Raw genomic sequence first — 22,523 nt, 5'->3', positions numbered from 1 at the left:
TGGAGTAGTAGTTTTCTGGTTACGAAGTATAGCAGCAGCAAATACTATTAATCCAAAAATTATTTTAAAAAACTATCCATTTCACAAGATCTACCAATAGGGAAGGTAAGAGGAGAAACATGGTTGGTGCCTTGCATGCAAAATTGGGGGAGAGGGAAACAGGTGTGTGTCTGAGCAGGGGCATGTGGGAGGCAGAAGTGGGGGGAATTGGGACGTGTCTGAGCAGTGACACGTAGAGGCCAGGAGCTGTGGAGAAATGGCCATTATGCTCTGCCTGGTCTGCATTGTTCCAATGTGGGGTAAAGCAGCCAAAGTGGCCTGGTGAATCTGACCCTAAAACTTAACATTAAAAATAGTGTCAACACCCTTAAATCTTTTCTATGTTCAAATTGTTAAAAATATTCTCTGGTAATATTCTGTTTGCATGTCTTGTTTAGTGTTTATGTAGGGCAAGTTTAATAAAAAAAAGTATTAAGGAAATTCCCAGGTAAAAAATCTGTTCAAGTGGCATTAAGGTTGAGAGTAGCTATAATTAAAGGGTAAAAACATTGCAAAGATGTTACAATTATCCCCAAACTAAGCACTACAAACCCAGATAGGTCAGAGTTAAGGTTAAAGAAAGCAAAAAATGGTTAAGTATGGAAGTGAGTAGTTAAGGCACCCAAACAACCTTAGTAGTGGCACCATGAAGGGGAAAATAAATGAAAAAAATCTAATGTCTTTAAATTCAGTTTAATTTAATCTGTTACTTAGCACTAAACATAATTGTATAATTATTGCATGGCATTACTACTGAGTGAAGCTGAGTTTGTTTGGATGCTTTTACTGTGCACTTCCAGACCTTACTATGTTTGGATTTCTTTTGCGTTTAACCTTAACTCTGAATTTCCTGGACTTGTAATGCCTGTTTGGGGAATACTTACCACATCCCTGTAATGTTTATACCCTGAAATTACTGATATGTACACAGCCTTAACTCCAGTGGTTTTCTTCTGGCAATATAAAAACAATAGTACTTTGCACTTATATAGTTACTTAGATCCATACAGTACTTTGAGAACTTTGGATCAACCAGTCTTTCTGCATTTTACAACTAATTAACGCAGACAGAAAGACGCTAAATGAGTTACCCAAAATCCCATGGAAAATCAGTGGAACAATCAGGAATACAACCCTAACTCCCAGTCTCCTTCTCTAACTACTAGGCCAGAATACTTTCTACACAGAATTTACCATACTGAATCAGGCAGTTAGCCCTTCAAGTCCAATATCCTTCCTTAATGCTTCTGAGGAAGGCAAATCAACCCCCTCCCTATAATGGACTTGGTCAACTGTGTAAATATTGAACATAAGCTTAAAGACTGGCTTTGGTATTGTTGTCTATAAAACTGTCCAGGTCCCTTTTAAACTCCATTTGACTTTAGGAGCTATTGTGGCAGATGCCCACGTGCTTTGAATCAATCTGAAAGCATTCTGAATTTAGGGACTGTGGGACTTTAATTGCTGCTTTCCCCATTTCAGATTAAACACTCCTATAGCAAAATGAATTCTACAAACATAGGCTAATGACTTGCTTAATATTATTTTATTGAATAATTAATTACTAATGTATTATTTGTTAATGTTAAAAACACATTGCCTCAGGCAGACATGGGTTTTATGGAAAGGAAGAGACAAGCTGCCTTGAGTTAAACATTTACTAAATGAGAACATTCTTATGTGGCATTTTTGAAAACTGCGACTCAACTGTATGTTCTCCTCTATATTTGTCATCCAAATCTGGAGCTTTTATACCATGTCCGGACTAGATCTGTTCTAACCTGTTATTTTTGCAGGGTTAGTTAATGACAACACAGGTATTAATAGCCCAGGGTTTGGCTAGGTGAGCTAATTTTTTCTTCTATTTCCGATTCATGAAAGAAGTGTACCATTGTACTTAGTAGCTTGAGCTGCAGTTGATACATGTCTACTTCCCACCCCTGTGAGCATAACTCTGAAACTCGCTTTTCCCACTGAATGGGGGTGTGTGCTGCATCAATCCTTTACAAGCTGCAGCATGCTCCTCCTACATCTTGGATCTAGAGAATTCTGCCTATCCCCATCCACTTGCTCATTTTGGGGAGCACTCCGCATATAGCCCTTTTCTACTATCCACATCAGGACCCAATATCCTCTGGGCCAAATCCTGCAACTTTTACTCACATGAGTAGTCCAAGTGTAATCAATCTGGGATCTGCTACATGCACTTTTGGACTGACCTTAAGGGATGCTGAGCACCCCACCTTACACTGACTTTGCTGCCTTCAGTGCTGACTTTGGCTCCTAGGAGGAGAGGCTCAGCTTCTTATAGGACATGGGCTTTAATTCCTGTGCACAAAGAGATCTACTTATTCAGTGTGTAAGGCAGGCACGACGGGACACTGATTTGGCATTATGATCACAAAATGCAAGCAGTATCTCAGCAGCAGTAAGTTGCACTCTAGATTTAGCTCTGTTCCTGTAGAACTCAGTACCACAACTTCCATGGACTTCAGTGGGCCTAGGATTTGATATTTACATATCTTAGCAATTCAAAACCTGGGCATCTGTCATAGAGCAAATTCCTTGGTTAAATAGAATTGATTCTCCCAGCTCTCCCCCTGTTGCCTCATCAGGTCAGAACAAATAGTCAAATTCTTGAATTTCATATAAACAGATTTAATTGTTCAGCTACCAAAATAGCACAGGCTAGAACCCTCCTGTCACTGTCTTGCTTATTAGTAATGATGCTTTTGTTTTCTTTGTATCACTTTAAAAGTACTGGATTCTCCAGTGAGTAGGTACAAGTAGGCTGGGTGCCGGAAACTATTGCCAAAATACCCTTTGTTCTGGGGAGAACTGAATGCTGCCTCTGCCTGTGTGCTAACTCTAGAGGGCATACACACCTATAAGAGAAACTGACCAAGACTGAAACCACTGGTGTACTGCTGTTAAACAGGGTGAAAGGGGCTTTATTTTCTCCAGGGCCTAATACTGCATCCAGGATGTGCACACAGGCTACAACGCAGCTGCACTTACTTTCTTATCTCACTTTTCAGTCCTGGCCCTTGTCCAGGTTGAACAATAGTCACTTAGTTTGTCTATTTTTTGCCTGCTGGAGACAATGGGAGTCAATATTAACAAAGTTACTCCATGTAGATCAAGGACAATTAACAAAAGCAGAAGAGGCCAGGGTCAGGAAGCTCCCTTTGCGGACAGACTGCAAAGCCCATGTACAGCTCCTCTGTCTCCTGTAAATGTCAGTCAGTTACAGCCTCAATACACCAGAAGAACTAAATTCTCTCCAGCACAGAGGCCCCAAGTAAAGATGGAGCTGGGCAAAATGGTATGTGTGCGGAGAGGGGGGGCGGGAAATAAATACATTTACTTTGTATGTAATGACGTTTAACTCTTTTCAACCAAAGATGCATCGGAACACTTCAGTGAGAAAGGGTAGGTATTATTATCCCCATTCCACTGAGACACGGAGATGGGGATGGAAATTTTCACTGCTGCCTATGAGCTCTGGATTCCTAGGTGGTCAAATCCACTGTTCAGCTTTGAAAATCTCAGCCCCAGTCTCCAAAGGGCATGGCAGTGCAGGAGGCCTAGAAGTCGTGGGAGGGAACCTCAATTGCCAGGCCTGGTACCTTGACTACGGGCACGGCCGGCTTTAGGAAGTGCGGGGCCCAATTCGAACAGTTTCAACGGGCCCCCGGCAGGGATTATTTAAAAAAAAAATGTAAAAAAACATGTGGGGCTTATACTCACTGGAGAGTGCTCCGAGTCTTCAGCGGCACTTTGGCAACGGGTCCTTCACTCACTCCAGGTCCTTGGCAGCACTGAAGGACCTGCTGCCGAAGACCCAGAGCAAGCAAAGGACCCACCACCGAAGACTCAGAGTGAACGCAGAACCTGCCACCAAAGTGCCACTGAAGATCCAGAGCGCTGCTAGGTGAGTAAAAATTAAACAGGTGCCTCTAGCCAGGGAAGGGATTCTCACTGGGCACTGGGCCCATTTAGGCGGGGGGGGCCCCATTCGGGGGAATTGGTGGACTAGGCCTAAAGCCAGCCCTGACTACGGGTCTTGTTTTTGAAGCAAAGCCTCTGCATTTTAAAATCTCGCTGCGATGAGGATCAACTTGTGCGTTGAATCGTGCAACTTTCACGAGTTTCTGCACAAGCTAGGAAAGCCACTTTGCACAAGGAGCTGGTGCTGCGATGAAAGCCGGGGGCTCAGATACAGCCTGGAATGAAACTGCAAATATTTCCTGGCGCCCCGTATCTGAGAGCTCGCAGTGCTGGTCTCACGCAGTTCTTGCCGGGGCGAGGAGTAGCCAGCCCGGAGTCCAGGTGTCAGCACGGGGCTGCTCGCGGGGCACGGGGCTGGGCCAGCAGGTGCTGGCTGCACACAGCGGCACGAGCCGCCAGCCTGGCCTTGAACGTCAGCGTGCAAGGGGGGTGGGGGGAGCCCAGTGCGGTTCCCAGGCTCAGTTGCTCAGGCGGCGGGAGCTGCGGCAGCATCCTTGGAAGCCGGGCCCTCAAACCCCTCCTCCCTGCCTCTCTCTCTGCTTCCTGCCGTGCAAAGATGGCAACCGAGGGGCTGCACGAGAACGAGACCCTGGCGTCCCTGAAGAGCGAGGCGGAGAGCCTGAAGGGCCGGCTGGAGGAGGAGCGGGCTAAGCTGCATGATGTGGAGCGTGAGTCTGGGGAGGGGCACGGCCTGGACTGCAGCGCAGCCCCCCTCTGGGGGGCATGAGCTGCAGGGGAGCGGGGGGTGCAGCGCGGGCATCCCGGGGCGCGGTCGGGCCGAGCGGCGCCCCCAGCGCGCGTTCCCAGCACGGTGCAGGTGCTGGATCCCGGGTTCCAGCCGTCCGGGCACGCGCTGAGCGCCCCCCCCCCCCCCCCGCGTGCGGACAATGGGCAAGCGGCGCGAGCGTCCTTTGCACCCCGTTACCCTGCTGAGCGCTGGGCCTGAGCCATTCCGCGAGCGCCTCCCGTGCGCTGTGCCGGGGGAGGGGAGCGGCGGCGGCTGCTGCTCAGCGGGTGCTGTGATTCAGTAGCATCACTGGGTCTGACGCTCACGTTGGTCACGGTTGGTGGCGGCTGCAGCCGGAGTAAAATCCTGGCCTTGGAGGCGTGGGGAGCTTTCCACTGAGCCGGCATTTCATCCCTGCGGCGTGGCTCCAAAGGGCACCATTGCCGCGTTCAAAAACCCCAAACCTGCCCTAGCTCTGATCTAAAACATGCTAGCAATTCAGGTGTCAAGTCATCGACATTAATCCGGTGTGTAAGCAAGTTCCCTAGTCACTGCAATACAGTTAAATGATCATGCATAATTGTACACCACCCTGTCTTTTACTCTGGTTAATGCAAAATAATTTAACCTTGTTAACCTGAAATCCCTGAGATACAAGACACTATTATTATTATTTGTTGTAATAGTAATATTATTTATTATTTACTTTTCATTTTTTCCCCTACAAATATTATAGGTATAAATTGCAACATTCTTCTTGTACTATAGGGGTGATTTTGCCAGTAACTTTTGTGGGCTTATTACAACTTTGTTCCTCCTGTCTTTGTTTTTGAAGTCTGTGTTGAAAGGGGATACAAACATATATGTAGTGATTTATGCAATCACTGTTTGTTACTCAAGGAGAATGGCAGGAGTGAGTATATGTAAAATTCAGATTTAAAAAAAATACACCTGCTAGTTTTCTGTAGTAAATGAGGCATTTTCTTGCCTAAATTTGATTATCATAGGTTTTGTCAATGTCCTTTTAATAGGGATCATTGAATGGAGATGGCCTCCTTACAGAAATATTACCATAAATCAATACAGTCTTGCAGTATAATTTCTGCAGTATGAGCAATGAGGCCTCAATTCAGCAAAACATGTTTAAAACCATCTCTATTTAACAAAGCATATGCTTAACTTTAACTGTGCATACTCTAACTGTAGGTCTCATGATGTTTGCGGAATACTCTCCACATGTTTTCATTTACTTCATAGATCTGTAAATAAATGTTTTCCTGAATTTTGTTTTATTAAGGCTGCATATTTACCCAGGGTTTGACTTCCATGGCACAATCTGTGACTTTTAACATTTTTCCCCTTTAAAAGTAATTGTTTTTTCACCCTAGTGTGCCCACTACTGAGCAAAACTCCTCCATTATTTTTATAGATTTAGTTCTGTGTTGAGGCTTCTGGTCTCTCTGTGCTTTAAAACTATTTCGAACAGCTACTTCTAGTGGGGAAATAAATTAAATAACTTCCTTTTTCAAAATGTAAGATAATGACTGTCACTTTTTGCCATGACAAAATCATGATTTTTCCCATTTTCCCCTGAGACACACTGCCTGCCTTAATAGCGTTTCCCTTCTTTGTTCAAATATATTTTGAACTGCAGCTCTGTGGAAAAAATGTAAATAAACATCTGAAGTCCTACGCTTTGATTTGATTTGCCGTCTGGAAAACTCTCAGGGTTAATTACACCTGTCAAGGTTTTTTCCCCACTTTGAACTTTAGAGTACAAAAAGTGGGGACCTGCATGAACATTTCTAAGCTTAATTACTATCTTAGATCTGGTACACTGCCACTAGCCAGAATTTAGTATCTGGCACACTTTCTGCTCCCCCAAAACCTTCCCTGGGGAACACAGATCCAAACCCCTTGGATCTTAAAACAAGGAGAAATTAACCATCCCCCCATCTTTCCCCCCACACTTTCCCCTCCCTGGGTTGCCTTGAGAGGTTTCACACCGATCCAAACTCCTTGGATCTTAAAACAAGGAGGAATTAACCATCCCCCCTCCTTTCCCCCCACCAATCCCTGGTGAGTTCAGACCCAACCCCTTGGATCTTAAAACAAGGAAAAAATCAATCAGGTTCTTAAAAAGAAAGCTTTTAATTAAAGAAAGAAAAGGTAAAAATTTAAAAATTATCTCTGTAAAATCAGGATGGAAAATGCTTTACAGGGTACTCAGATTCATATAGACCAGAGGAAACCCCGTCTAGCCTCAGGTTCAGAGTTACAGCAAACAGAGGTAAAAATCCTTCCAGCAAAAAGAAACATTTACAAGTTGAGAAAACAAACATAAGACTAATCCACCTTGCCTGGCTATTACTTACAATTTTGAAACATGAGAGACTGATTCAGAAAGATTGGGAGAGCCTGGGTGTATGTCTGGTCCCTCTTAGTCCCAAGAGTGAACAACGAACAAAACAAAAAGCACAAACAAAGACTTCCCTCCGCCAAGATTTGAAAGTATCTTGTCCCCCTATTGGTCCTCTGGTCAGGTGTCAGCCAGGTTTACTGAGCTTCTTAACCCTTTACAGGTAAAAGAGACATTAACCCTTAACCATCTGTTTATGACAACACCATTTAAAAGTTCAGATTGAAAATATAAACAATTATTTTGTCTATTTGATTCATAGATTTCAGGGCCAGCAGGGACTGTTGTAATCATCTAATCTGACATACCCCTTTCCTCCCCTTCCCCCTTCTCCTCTGCATAACAGGCCAAAGAACTTCACCCGATAATTTCTGCATCAAGCACCAAACTTCTGTTTAACTATAGCATACCTTATAGAAAGATATCTAGTCATATTTGGAATATTATGGGCCCAATCCTTTACCTTTACTCTCACAAGCTACCTCTTGGGAATAGTCCTGGTCAGTGCCGTGGAGCTACTTGCTTGAGTAAGGGTTGCAAGGTCAGGCCCATAGTTTGCAATAGTGTTTTTACAAATATTATAAATATTTCCAAATTGTTATATTCCTATGAAGTCTGTAGGGATCAGTGTTCTAAGAGAGTTATTTATACTAAAACAGCCAGTGCTGCCGAATTTATGTTGCATTAACAGAAAGGAAACATGTAGGCTATTAGCAGTAAAAAGATTTGTTTTATTTGATAAGTTCTGAACACAAGAATTTCAGCCTAGTCTTCCAGTTGCCATAACAATCTCCAGCCTTTGTATTTGGATTATATTATTTCAGGATCTTAGTAGATCATGTGATTGGCTTCATTTGATTGGGGGGAGTGTAGTTTTTCAATGGGTTTAGTTGATACTTTTTGGAAAGGCTAGTTTGCTTCTAGCCCCTCGTGAAGATCGTTTTGTCGTGGACGAATTGTCAGGAATAATAGGCAGCGATTTCATTCCTTTGTTGTGTGAGGGTTAGTGTCTTGTAGGGCAGTGTGTGTAGCTAAGAGCATTATTTCAGTTTCTGGCACAGTCTGCAAGGCTGATGTGCTTTGAAAGATGATTACTGAACAGCCAATCCATTAGAAACCAGTTTCAGACTTAGAGAGGCAGAAATTGCTCATCTGATTGTGAGCCAAAGAGCCATCTTTGTAGGGTACGGATGCCTGTCCTTTCCCTGTGACAGCCCTTCCTAGCTCATGTGCTTTCCCATCACTGCTTAACACAGGACAAAGATTTTAGCTGTGAGTTTTGTGATGTAGGGAGCTGTTGATATTAATATAATTGCAATTTAGGGTCTGAGTTACCCACAACTTTCATCGATGGCGATTACAGCTACCCAGGGCAATCACTTATCACCATAGGGATTCAACTCAGAGCTCCAGCTCCAAATCACTTGAGCTAAAAGAGGAAAGGCCAGATACAAAATTGCACTGAAGTCACTGGGAGTCTTTCCACTGATTCCAGTATGTTTGGATCAGGCGCTGTCTCGTCTAGCTGATCACAGTGGCTGATATGGGCAACTGACACTCACTGAAGCACTGGGTCCCTTCAGCGTGTCTCTGGTTCAGGCCCTTTTTGGTCTCCGGGCCCCGGGCACAAGGCTGTTTTACAGCACACTCCCTCCTAGGACTCCTACTCCAGCCTCTGGCTCGAGTAGCAGCCCCATTCCTCCGTGCTCCTCCTTGTCAGATGTTTTAAAGGTGGTAGAGCCACTAGATCAGGGGTGGGCAAACTACGGGCCACATCCTGCCCGCCAGCCATTTTAATCCGGCCCTCCAGCTCCCACTGGGGGAGCAGGGTCTGGCACTTGTCCCGTTCTGGCGCTCCAGTTGGGGGCCACTCCGCGTAGCTCCTGGAAGCAGCAGCATGTCCCGTCTCTGGCTCCTATGCATAAGGGCAGCCAGAAGGTTCTGCTCCACACACTGCCCCCACCCCAAATGCGGCCCCTGCAGCACCCATTGGCCAATGGGAGCTTCACAGGCAGCGCCTGCGAATGGGTCAGTGCGCAGCAGAGCTGCCTAGCTGCGACTCAGCGTAAGAGCCAGAGCAGAGACATGCTGCTGATTCTGGGAGGCACTTGAGGTAAGCGCCACCCAGAGCCTGCACCTCTGAGCCCCAACACCTGCACCCCTGCCCCAGCCCTGATTCTCCTGACCTCTGAACCCCTCGATCCCAGCCCAGGGTACCCTCCAGCACCCCACACCCCTCATCCCCAGCGCCGCCCCAGAGCCTGCACCCCCAGCCCTCCCCCTGCACCCCAACCCCCTGCCCCATCCCTGATCTCCCTCCTGCATGCCGAACCCCTTGGTCCCAGCCCAGAGCACCTTCTAGGACCCCAACCCCTTCATCCTCAACACCACCCTGGATCCTGCACCCCCCAGCTGGAGCCCTCATCCCCTTCCGCACTCCAACCCCAGTTTGGTGAGCATTCATGGCCTGCCATACAATTTCCATACCCAGATGTGGCCCTCAGGTCAGGCCAAAAAGTTTGCCTGCCCCTGCACTAGATTCACATAAATGCATCTACAATGTTTCCTCCTGTTACTCTGGTTATGTGAGGCCAGCACAGAGTCCTGTTGCTCCTGTGAGAAAGGAGGCAGCGTGTTCCTGCTGAGCCCTTCGTACAATGAACATCACTGGGTCAGAAACAAATTAGTGTTCTCAGCTGATGCCTCCCCACCCCCCCACCCCCCCCAGAGCATGAGGCTTCAGGGGTGGAAGATAGCTTTGAACTGTGCCAGTTGCAGTGGGGTGGATTTCATACTGAGGTGCCTTTGCATGTTCATTTTTACAGCCATGTCTTGTTGGAAATCTAAGATTATTTATAGAAACAGCAGATGGAAACTCTGCTGAGAAATAACTTAAAACATTGTGAGAACTCCAGCTGGAGGATTTTACTTAGGATTCTCCACAATGAATAGAAACTGTTTCACAGAGTCATATGTTTTTAGAAATAAACACTTGCTATTATTCAAACACCAGTCAGGTGAAGTGCAAAGGCTTTGTTACGCTGATGCAGGTTAATGTCATAAGATACGATGCTGTCACAAAAACTGCTCAGCCACTTGGCTCATACAGGGGCACATAATGCCTGCGGTTGGCACACAGACTTCCCAGGGCTTCAGTGGGAATTCTGAGTGCAGATCAAACCTCTGAACTGACTGAAGTCCAGTACCTACAGCACCTTGAGGTCAGAGCTGCCACGTTAAAATGTCCTCACATTGCTGGGACTGAAATTATTTTTAAAAAAACAAACAAAAAAAAAACTTTTTTATAACACTAAAAACACTTTCTGAGGATTTTAGAACCACAACAATAATTTGAGACAAAACAGTACACTAAAAAGCGAGATATCCAAAATCTTATGACATTGTATATAATTTTTCAAACTTTTTTAAAAATTCTGAACAAATGTAAAAAGTCCTAAATAATGCAGATGATTTTTTGTAAAATAAACACCCACATACAACCCTCTCCCCCCAAACAAACAAAACCTGGTATGGCAGATGTTTTGATTTGATGGCATTCTCTAAGGTCTCACCTATTTCTAATACCTATGCTTCAATGAAGAATACTATACATGTGGTGGTTAGATGTGCTTCAAGTGAACTTCGAGCCTGATCTTGCATTCACTTACCTGACTAACTACTCACCTGAATAGACTCATTGTGCTACCTGGAATTACTCATGTGGGTAAAGTCACTCATGGGTATTAAATGTTTGCAGGCCCAGGGCTTTAACATGGAGCAAACATTTGGTGATTCTCTTTATGGTTAATTCTCCACAGTTCATCAGGTGGCGGAACGTGTGGAAGCCCTAGGTCAGTTTGTGATGAAGACCAGGAGAACTCTGAAAGGCCATGGTAATAAAGTCCTCTGCATGGACTGGTGCAAAGATAAAAGACGAATTGTGAGCTCTTCCCAGGTGAGGAAATGTGTAGGTGCTATTCAAAGTCAGTGATAGCCAGGCACAACTCTGATAGCTACGTTAGATAATGTTAAATGGAAATAAAATCTGCGTTTAATCTAAATGCTTTTCATGATGCCTAAAGGATTCTTTTAGTAACATATTTGTTCAGAGAACACAAACCAGACTACTGAACAAAGAATATAATTCTGGTAAGCATCACCACACATATTGGAGGTGAGACCTCCTTAAAGACCTCTCATCTATTTTTCATACAGAATTTTTCCAGAGTAGGTTAGCACATTACATATGCAGTATTACAGCAAGCTGGTTTGGGATCAGATGCATCTTATTCTCTCTGGACAGTCAGTATGCAGCACTTCACCCCATCATTTGAATTAACATATGAAGAGAAAGAAGTGGGATGGAGAGATCGGAAAACATTCTGATTCTACTCGAAAGGTCTCAGTGTGATCTGTGAACGTGAAATCCTTTCAGTGGTCTGGAAGATGGATGTGGCCTTAAAAATAAACAACCTCACTCAGCCAGCTAGAACTATTACAAATATTTGGACATTTTGATAAACAGTCATTAAGTCTGTTTGAGATCAGTCTTATGTCACAAAGTTGTACAGAGGAATGGGGGAGGTATTGAGATAAGCCTTTCACTTCTAGGTCACTGGTTCACATTCAGAATGGTAATGGCTGGAACTTGTTACATCTGACAGCTGGCTGTTCATTGGCCTCTATGAAAAGAGTTGCTTGTCTCAATCTACCGCCAACAGCAGGGGTCGGCAACCTTTCAGCAGTGGTGTGCCGAGTCTCCATGTATACACTCTAATTTAAGGCTTTGTTTGCCAGTAATACATTTTAACGTTTTTCAGAACGTCTCTGTATAAGTCTATAATAGATCATCAAACTACTGTTATATGTAAAGTAAACAAGGTTTTCAAAATATTTCAGAAGCTTTATTTAAAATTAAATTAAAATGCAGATCTTACCAGTTTAGTGTGATCCTTGCCCTTGATTTTCCTTGCTGACCTTTCCAATAACTGGTGGCACAAATTTGGATACTTTAAGCTGCACACAGGCTTCTGAGTGATCAGCTGTTAACCGGCTGGAACCCCAGATCAGCAGCTGAAGTGAGTGGAGCTGGCGGCTGATAGGGCTGAGCAGGACTGAAAGCCTGGACCCTGTCTGGCAGGGGGCCTGCGCTGGAACTACAAGCGGAAGCAAGGTGAGTGGGGCTGTGGCGGGAACCCCAGCTGGCAAGGGGCCAGCAGCTGGAACCCCAGAGCGGGGGCTGAGCAGGTCAGCCCGCCCCCGCTTTGGGTTTTCAGCTGCTAGCTCCTGCCAGCCGGGGTCTCAGTCAACTGCCAGCCTGGGGTTCCTTTATCCAGGACAGCAGCGGGTGCTGAGAGGGACCGGTGGTGGGATCCCGGCTGGCAAGGGGCCAGCAGCGGGAACCCCAGAGCAGCAGTGGGCTGAGCCGCTCTGGAGTTTTGGCTGCTGGCTCCTGCCAGCCTGGGGTTCCTTCCCCCAGGCCAGCAGTGGGCACTGAGTGGGACCCCGGCTGGTGAGGGGCCAGCAGCAGGAACCCCAGAGTGGCAGTGGGCTGAGCCGCTCAGCCCACTACCGCTTTGGGGTTTTGGCTGCCAGCTCCTGCTAGCTGGGGTCACAGCTCGCTGCCAGCCTGGGTTCCTTTCCCCAGGCCAGCAGCGGGTGCTGAGTGGGACCGGCAGCAGGACCCCAGCTGGGAAAGGGCCAGCAGCAGGAACCCCCGAGCAGCGGCGGGCTGAGCAGCTCAGCCTGCCCTTGTGCCAACAAAAATCAGCTCACTTGCCACCTTTGGCACGCGTGCCGTAGGTTTCCGACCCCTGGCCTACAGGCTAGAATAGGATATCTGCATCACAAACCACCATGAGAGTTACTGCTGTCTGGCACCATTCTTGGAGGTCTCAGCCAGGAGACCAAAGATTAAACATTTAGTAAGCTATTTTTTGAAGTGATAGTGTCAGCCATTGATTCTGTGAACCAGTCTTGGGGTTCAGGTATTAGCACTGCAGACACATTGAGGTTTGTTTTCTCTTTGATGGCACTTGGATCATTTTGTTTTGCATTTTTTTTAAACTTCTATTTTAAGAAATTAATGAGCCCAGGGACAATAACAATTGCTAGTTGTAAACAAACAGGTCGTTCTTCCCAGACTGCAATGTTAAAGGATATTATGCCAGCCAAAGGTAATTGGCATCAACACACAGACAAGGTGATTATACAGCACACTATTGGTTGCATGTTTGTTCTTGTTAGTAGGTTACTTAAGTGCGCAACTAAAGGTTAAGTAAGAGTAGTAGAAAAAAGGGGAGCAGAGAAAGGGTGGAATGGGAAAGGAAGATAAATAGAGTAATCTGAAGAGGAGGTGTAACTGAGAGGATAATTATGAGCTGGGATAAGTTCATTTATAGGAGAAAAGAAGGAGAATAAAAATTCGCCCAGGTGGTTGTTTCTTGAGAAGATGATCTCCATGATAAGTGTTGAGGACAGCTCCTTCCTTTCATTTAAAGGCTACATCTACCCTGTGAGCTACTGCCTGATTCCCCTGCTCACATACTCATGCTAGTGCTCAGCAAGCTAGCGTGAGTATAAGTAGCAGTGTAGCCATGGTAGCATGGGTTGGGGCAGTGGAGACAAAGCTGAGCTGTGTCAAGTACATACCTACCAGTTTCAGGCAGGTGCTTACTGGGAAAGGGTAAGCCATGCCACTGCTACCACTGCCTGTGCTACTGCATTTACGCTGCTATTTATCCTCACATGAGCACTCACTGAGCTAGTGCAAGTTGATGTATAACCCCTAGCTCATAGTGTAGACCTAGCCAGAGAGGGAGGGTCTTGCTCTCTCTGTGGGCTAAGGAAAGGTCTTTTAAAGAGAGTCATAAGTGCTAAGACTGATTTTCCAGAGGCACACTGGAGCAAAGGGTGTCTGTCTCCACATAGGCCTTTTAGATTCCATTTGGCCATCAGTGTGAGGGGGATGGTGCAGTGTCATTTTGCATTTACAGAAATAACTAGCCTAATTATGCGGTGTCTCTGATTCATAGCGCACTTCACTGTTGCTAATAGCAGTGTTGGAAAGGTGGTGTGTATTTCCTGGGGAAATAACTTCTGTCCCACATGCCAACAGCAGTGCTTTGCCCAGATCTCTGAAATGTGGGAGTGAAAGTACACTTTGAAGCCCCTAATTTTTCTCTCCATTGTGTGTTGAATTTAGGATGGGAAGGTGATAGTGTGGGATTCCTTCACTACCAACAAGGTAAGTGGACTTCTGCAGTTTCTGTCTATAAAGCCAAATATGGCTGCACTGCACGGATGTGCTAGAGATGGAAGTGGAAGTCCTTCCCTCTATATCTTCTTCAGTGCACCAGAGCTCCCGGCACCACTGCCTGGGCACTAAGTGCTTGGCAGTGTAAGCTTCCCACATGCTGCTGTCCAGCTGGATTGTAAGCATGTCATCATTCTGGGCACTGGCCTGTGCAGAGCAGGGCTGGTAACATGCAGACTACACCTATAGAATATCTGTAGTGAGTGCCATGAATAAGCACGTGCCGTGGCATAGTTTGACCCCTTGTGTTTTCTCCTGGCTTCTTTAGCCATAATGTTCCCAGATGTTCCTGCATGAGACATGCTGCTCCCTCCCAATGTGGCTCAGGTCTGCATAGCCTTAGCAGAAGCTATAGCTAATAAAGAGTGTCTTAGGCATTCTAAAAACAGGCCAGTGCAACATACCTTTGAACAAATGCTGCAGTGACCATACAAAATGTGGAGAGTTCTAAAGTAGCTCTTGCAGGTGCCCAGCAACTTACACAATTGTCCTGGAGTAATTCACAACCAGTCACTTTGTGCTGGGAAATAAGGCTGGAGGTACCAAGAAATGCATGACTTGGCAACTGTGGCTTGATTCTCATCCTGATACATTCTCTTGCTTTCACAATTAAAGTTGATCTTGAATTACAGCTTGATTCTCCACTATTCAGGTATAGGAGCAAAAATCTGTTAAAAAATGGGTATGGTTTCTGATCTGTTGTCTATCTTCATGAGATACAGTGAAGGGTCATGACAGCATTTGAGCAATTTCGGCCTCTGTATGGTTATGTTAACACCAATTAGTGACATGATAATATACTCAGAAGTTGATTCTTGAGATGTAAGGAGAATATTATGTTTCAGGAACATGCAGTGACTATGCCATGTACCTGGGTGATGGCATGTGCATATGCCCCATCTGGATGTGCCATTGCTTGTGGGTAAGTAAAAGCTCTTGCAACTTCTTAAATTAGAGGAGCTATGACCTTGTGTCCCAGGTAAACGTAACTTATGGAGCTGGGGGAATATTTTAAATGTTGGCTTTTCCCTTCCCCTCTCCTCCCACCCTTTCTTCAAGAATGCTTTAAAATTTGGAATCCTAGGAAAAAGACTTGATATTTAGTAGTTTTAGCAGGAAAAAGCAACTATCCAACTTAATCAGATGAGTATTATTTAAAAAAAATTATTTATATGTGGCTTTCTTTACTCATCATTGGAATTGATTGACAGCTTAACAAATACTGACAGTGATATCATTTGGATGCTATAAGCCAGTGGTTCCCAGACTTGTTCCGCCGCTTGTGCAGGGAAAGTGCCTGGTGGGCCGAGCCAGTTTGTGTACCTGCCGTATCCGCAGGTTCGACTGATCTTGGCTCCCACTGGCCGCAGTTCACTGCTCCAGGCCAGTGGGAGCTGATCCAATATGCAGTATGGTGTCAAAGGGAGTTTCACAGTATGTGCAGATAAAGGGCATGTAGGGCCTTAAGACTGTATGAAGTTATGTGCAAATTTAGTACATAAAGAAATTGAACTGCTGCTTTTTGTCATCTCATCGTTAGATCATGGAACCTCAAATATTATATACTTTATTCCAAAGAATCCTTTTTCCGCAACGCAGTCATTATTTCCGCTGCCTATTTTCAAGTTATTTTGAAAGTATTATCTTTAAACCGTCAGTTGCTGTATGTCTCTTTCCATAGAAGATGTGCCAAATTCAGTACGTTGGATAAATGGTAACATCATGAGAGTAATACTAAAAATGTAATTCAATAGAAAAAAGGCAATTCGACTTTATTCAAAAGATTAGCTGCAAGCTTACTACTGGATCACTTGTCAATAAATGTTGGATGGACTGTGGTTCAGTAAAAAGCAGTTTATTAATTAAATACATGTAATAAATACTAGGGACTAGGTCCTCAGTCCCACTTCCAGCTGTTCAAGCAGTACAAAATAGCCATACATTTGCCATAAAGAAGCAGCTGGGGATTCCCTTAGCATATGGGAATCCCAGGTGGTGTAATGAAAGGCTCCCCATTTGTAAGGATTTGGTGTTGCAGAATTTTTAGTATATTACACCCTTACCTTTGTTTCTCATCCCACTTTTTCTTGTCATTAATGTTTTCTCTCTCTTTTTTTTTTTAATTCTCAACTCTAGTGGCCTGGATAATAAGTGTTCTGTGTATCCACTGACATTTGATAAAAATGAAAATATGGCTGCAAAAAAGAAATCTGTTGCAATGCACACAAACTACCTGTCTGCCTGCAGCTTCACTAATTCAGATATGCAGGTAAATACATTCAGGTTCCGCATATAATACAAAGCCATGAGCTGGATTTATAATTGCTGATGCAGGGAGATGCAAAGTACTCTTCCTTGCACCAGAATACCAATGGGATATTCACATTCTGTGCAAGGCAGTGGTTCCTGCTAAAAAGGACAGCGTCCATCTCTGCTGGAAGCTTCATAAAAGCTCTTGCTCACAGAGGCTGTAAGTAAGGATGTGCTAATTCAGATTTTATGTATTTATCAGATATATATATCTGGTGAGCTGAAACACAGAGAGACCAAGTAACTTGCCAAAGATCTCACAGGTATCCTATGGCAGAGTGGGGAATAAAACATATCTTCTGAGTGCCAATCTGGTGCCTTAATCACAAGACTATCCTTCCTATTTAATAAATAAATAAATAAAACCCCAGCTCCTGCAAGATCATGAGAGTATGTGGGCTGAAAGAATCCAAGATAATCGTCTATCCCATTCTGGTTTTAGAATTTAATTGATGTTATGCTTATTATATACTGTCGTAGCAAAATAAATGGGAAGAGGTGGTATTTTCATTGTTATGAAGGCTATGAAGTCTGGATAGAAAAGATACACTTGTTTCCTTGGCTATTTACAGATATTTACAGCTCTTCCTAAGGAAATATCAGCTAGAATTGCTTCCATTTCAGGACATGAGCTATCCAAGAATGAGCTGTTATTTGCCATTATGTGGTTTCAGTAATGAATCTGAGATGCTGATTCAAGTCTATTGCCATGGAAACAGAGGAAAGTCAAGGATCTACCCAGCGTGCTCTAGTGTACTTAATTGTGGTCTTACAATGCAGGAGTCCAGTATGATTCGGGCAGAGTAAACATGAAGTCTATATTATTAGGTGGACTGTTGTTTGTGAACTACAAAAATAGTGTTTTGCTTTCCTGGTTATACCTGTGTGAACCAGGACTTCTTATTTTTGTAGGTATTTAGTAGTCTCTTCATAATCAAGGAGTGAAAACAGCTGAGTGTTTCATTTACGTTCATGTAGAGTACAATAGATATAGATACAGTAGATATTATTGTATTGTTATTTATCATTTGTGTAGCACCAACCATGTCCGTAGGTGCTTTAGACAGACAGCTCTGGAGGAGCCCTGACCCAAAGAGCTTAGTCTAGCTATACAAAGATATTGAGGGGGATCAATAGGTGTTTATGTTTGGAGTGATATTTTGTAGTGCCGTTTAAAATATAGCAGTGAAAAGAAGAGAGAGATCAGTAAATTCAACCCACGCTGGCCATACAGCTCTCCTTCAGCATGCTGGTTGTTGGGAAATAGTCTCCATTTGTGGTATAATGACCCTCGGGTAAAAGTACTTTTAAAGCAATTAGGCTATGGTGTAAAATGTGCATAAACAGTGCCAAGCTTTTCTCGGTACTACTTTTTGGTGAAACATTAGTCATTTCCTCTTGGGACACATCTACAAGGGACTTACTCCCACCCATGGGATAACCCGAAACATGACTGGAAGGCCTCATCCTGCCAGGAGCTGAGTACGTTATGTTAATAACAAGGAAAGCCGCTTATCACATTGTGGGAGACACAGGAGCGGGCCCTCTCATGCAGCAATGTGAAAACCATGTTGCCCCGCTCCAAGCCAGCTGCACACACATTAGTAATATCAGTACTTGGGGAGCTCCAAGCCAGCTGCACACACATTAGTAATATCAGTACTTGGGGAGCTCCAAGCCAGCTGCACACACATTAGTAATATCAGTACTTGGGGAGCTCCAAGTATTTTACATGCAGAGGACAGACAGATGGTAGAAGAGTTGGGAATTGAACTCAAGTACTCCTGAATCACCGTGTATTCCTTAAACCACTAGAGATGCTCTCAGCTGTTAATGACTATGAAGCATTTCTAGTCCATTCCAGAGAAAGCAAAAGTTTGGAGTCTTCTGTGAGCCCCAAAATATCCTAGCATTTCAGCCACAGTTTCTGTACCGTTGTAGCTAACACATTTTTATTACTCAAAGGACAGGAATGAATGTGTTTTACCCAAAAGCCTGGTAAAATGCTGCATATTACCACGAGGTGGCAGATGAAGACACTTGATCCAGTGTTTCCAGATTTGCTGAAAGTCTGGAAGACTAAAACATGATAAGCAAAGTAGATCTTGCACTCAATGTTTTTGTATAAGAATAGTTTCAACTTGAGTTCATAACATTTCCAATCTAACCATGCTTATTATAAAATACAATGAAGAGCTCTGTGTTAAAAATGAATCACACCCTTAAAACTTCTGTCTGCCCCTCCCCCTACATATCCTTCTATGCTACTCATTTGGCTATCAAAATGGGAAATGCTGATAATCTAGCAGCTGACAATCTCAACGTTTCATCCTGAAAATGTAACTATTCCTCATAATACAAAAATGTATCATCCTAGATGCAAAAAATAATGAGATGATTTAGGATTCTATTCCAACCCTCAATCCCAAAATTTTAGCACATTTCCGCATGCAGTGGGGACAGCAGGACCCAAAACAGACTGTCCTGCAATTTTTACAAACCTCTAAGTGCCCCTGTGTCTATGGAAGGGTAATCAAATCTGAGCTTTTGCCAAAAATAATTTGTTTTTAACCCACGTGTAGCCCTGTAAGTGACTCTCTCTACTTGCATGATTCTTTTTCCCCTTGCAGTGTGATTCATTTTGGCTTCCAACCACAGCTGACTTCCCTAGCAATTCCTTTACTAAGCATTAAAAAAAATTGGGTATGATCTGTTTCTTCCACTACTTGTCTAGGGAGAGCCACCTTAGCACTAAAGTTGTGAGCCTTGTGATTCCTTGTTTAGTATACAGGACTGAACCATCAGGCAACATTTCAGCATACAAAATTCGTGATTGTGTAAGAGCTGCTGATGGCCACAGGGAAGTTTTGTACAACTGGTCTTCATCAGGATGAGAGTAGCTGTTGGCAATGTTCAGTCATTACATGTCCCAGTCCGGTCACACATTAATGATTTAGGACGGTGATGGACTTGCCAAACAATTGTTCGTCTAAGCTCATGTACACAAAAGATGCCTCATTCAAATTATCTGTGATTGACACGGATTTTGTTGACTCCAGACCTGGCTATTTCAGGCAGTAGAATAAGAGGAGCTTAAAAATTTTATTTAAATCCACCAACTCTTCAAATAACCCTTTTTGGATTCCAGTTTCATTAATGTGGACAGGGCAGACATACCGATCTGGGGCTAAGAACCTCCTGGCTGAAATGGAAATACCAGCAGATCACAAGCTTGGATGCACTAGCTGGTGTCCCCGCAAACAACTGAGAACAGAATTAAGTTAATATTTACTGTGTCTATCGCAATATTCTGTTCCCCACCCCGCCACCTTCCTTTTGAGAAAACCATGCTGAGCTGCACGTTGGTTTACTGACTCCAATCTATTGCATATTAAGTTCAGTAGAATCTGAGTTACAAACACCTTGGGAATGGAGGTTGTTTGTAACTCTGCACAAAATATTATGGTTGTTCTTTCAAAAGTTCAAAGCTGAACATTGATTTAATACAGCTTTGAAACTTTACTATGCAGAAAAAAAATTCTGCTTTTAACCATCTTAATTTATCTTGTCAAATCTTTTTCTAAACTTTCCCTTTATTTTTTTAGTTTATGTTTAACACAGCACTGTACTCTATTTTGCTCTCTGCTGCTGGGGTGTGTGGTTGACTGATCAGTTTGTAATTCTGAGGTTCTACTTTAAAATCCAGTTCATTGTGCGTGGGAGGCACAACGGTTTGAGTGAACCTGAGGCTTTTATGTGATGTTGTACTGTTGCCCTTTTCTCACCTATCGTAGATCCTGACCGCTAGTGGAGATGGAACGTGTGCCCTCTGGGATGTTGAGAGTGGGCAGCTTCTGCAGAGTTTTCATGGGCATGGGGCTGATGTCCTGTGCCTGGATCTGGCCCCTTCTGAAACAGGAAATACATTTGTGTCCGGGGTAAGTGGGATTTTTATTTTATGATATAAAGGAATGTAGGAAAAGGGCAGGTTTGGGATGTTGTGTAAAGGTGAGGGTGGGATATATGGGGAGAGACCATACAGAGCAACTAGTCCTGTCACTGCAAGCACACTTCTCAAGCTGGAGCAAATTAACACTTTTCCTGAAAGGTCAAACCAAAACCCCATCAGACTGACTGTAGCTCTGTAGCTAACATACTTAGCAAATGCCACCCTACATTAAAATAATCCATCACATGATCAAAAGCTTTCCATGGGAAGGGGAAAGACCAACAGTTAAAGCAGTAAAAGTTCATAGAGCGGAAGCTGGTGTAGGCCTTCCATAGATAGGATTCTGGTATGCTGCACATGGCTTTTCACACTTGCCTCCTTTTCTTCACCCTACTCGATCACTGCTTGGATTCCTGTAGAGAGCTTGATCATCAGGGGTGCCAGAGCGCTGCTCAATTCACCTTGGTGGGGGAGTGGATGCATATGCCATCTTTCTGATAACCCCCTCACAGAAGCCTGGAGGTAGCTCAGGGACTGGTTTAGCATCAACACAAGTTAGATCATCCATAGGTATTGTAGAGTTGTGGGGCCAGATCTTCACTCATCACTAAGTGCCCTTTGCCCTTCAGCAGCACTAACGGCACATTCAGCTACTTTAATTAGGCCATCCAGGATTTATACCACTTGTTCTCCCATCTCCTCAGCCTAGGGGAATATCAGAGAGGGGATGGCAGAAATGGGACGGAAGCACACAGTACTTCACCTGATCCTTGACTGGTTGCTAGGGGAGTGCTCTGTCCAGCTGCACAACTGAGTTATGGTGGAGACTGTTTTGACATCATGTCAGGCAGTATATCAGGGAGGCATAAGGGTGTCTTAGGAATTGTCTTCACCCACTGCTTTAACTAAGGACTTGTCTTCACTGCAAAGTTAACTTGAGTTATAACTTGAGTGTTCCTAACTCGAGTCCTGTTCTCACTCACAAACCCTTTACTCTAGTGTGATGGTGCTTTCAACACAAGTTGGCTGGTCCTTCAGTGGGTACAGGCTACAGGTCAAACTAGTACAATTCTTCAGCTGCTAACACACTCAATCTGTAGTGTAGATGCAGGCTGGCTCCATTTGAGTGCTGCTAGTCTTCCAGTGCCCATAAAGGACAGACAGGTTCTCTCTCACAATTCATGAGAGAGAGCCATTAAGCTCACTACAGTGCCAAGAACGACAGTATATGATTCCAGAAATCTTCATGCCACACAAGAGTGTGTGCAGCCCCAGTGTGGACACAGCAGCTCAAATGTTATTTCACAGTGTGACTGCTCTCATTTGAGCTAGCCTAACTCAAGTGGAGTAATTCAAGTGCTGGTAACTCTGCAGTGAAGACATACCCTATATTAGTTTGACACTGGTATAGTTAAAGTGGTACAGCCACCTAGTGCGGGTGCAATTATTTTGGTGTAAAAGTTCATGTACCCGGATAGCTTTTCCCATAAATGTAAGGGATTAAGCTATGCCCATATAATCATATTTACATGGAGGCAACTGCATACATAGGAAGGGTTGACCAGTTTTAACGATTGAGCTAAAAATAGTGTGTAGACCAGGCCTTAGAGTAACCTCTGCATTTTCCTGCTGAACTATGCAAAGTTTGTCCTCAGGATTGAACCCTTGGTTTCAGTACTCAACACCTTTTTAATTCTGCTAAAAATTAATATCCTGCTCCGTGTGGGGTAAATTTTATCCCTTTAAAGAACCT

The 22,523-nt window shown here is 44.1% G+C and overlaps 1 protein-coding gene across 1 annotated transcript in view; it reads left to right on the top strand.

The window, feature by feature from the left end:
• The first annotated feature begins 4,190 nt into the window (after positions 1 to 4,190).
• Positions 4,191 to 22,523, top strand: part of GNB5 (G protein subunit beta 5) — a 28,754-nt gene continuing 10,421 nt past the window's right edge. Inside the window, exons 1-6 of the mRNA XM_030578714.1 lie at positions 4,191 to 4,718; positions 11,015 to 11,151; positions 14,401 to 14,442; positions 15,357 to 15,433; positions 16,648 to 16,780; positions 20,616 to 20,759. Coding sequence (XP_030434574.1) covers positions 4,271 to 4,718; positions 11,015 to 11,151; positions 14,401 to 14,442; positions 15,357 to 15,433; positions 16,648 to 16,780; positions 20,616 to 20,759 — 981 coding nt within the window. The 5' untranslated portion in view covers positions 4,191 to 4,270. The remainder of the gene's footprint in view (positions 4,719 to 11,014; positions 11,152 to 14,400; positions 14,443 to 15,356; positions 15,434 to 16,647; positions 16,781 to 20,615; positions 20,760 to 22,523) is intronic.

The sequence above is a fragment of the Gopherus evgoodei genome, chromosome 10, assembly GCF_007399415.2.
Source record: "Gopherus evgoodei ecotype Sinaloan lineage chromosome 10, rGopEvg1_v1.p, whole genome shotgun sequence".
Taxonomy (NCBI): domain Eukaryota; kingdom Metazoa; phylum Chordata; order Testudines; family Testudinidae; genus Gopherus; species Gopherus evgoodei.
This window is presented reverse-complemented; position numbering and strand designations above follow the sequence as displayed.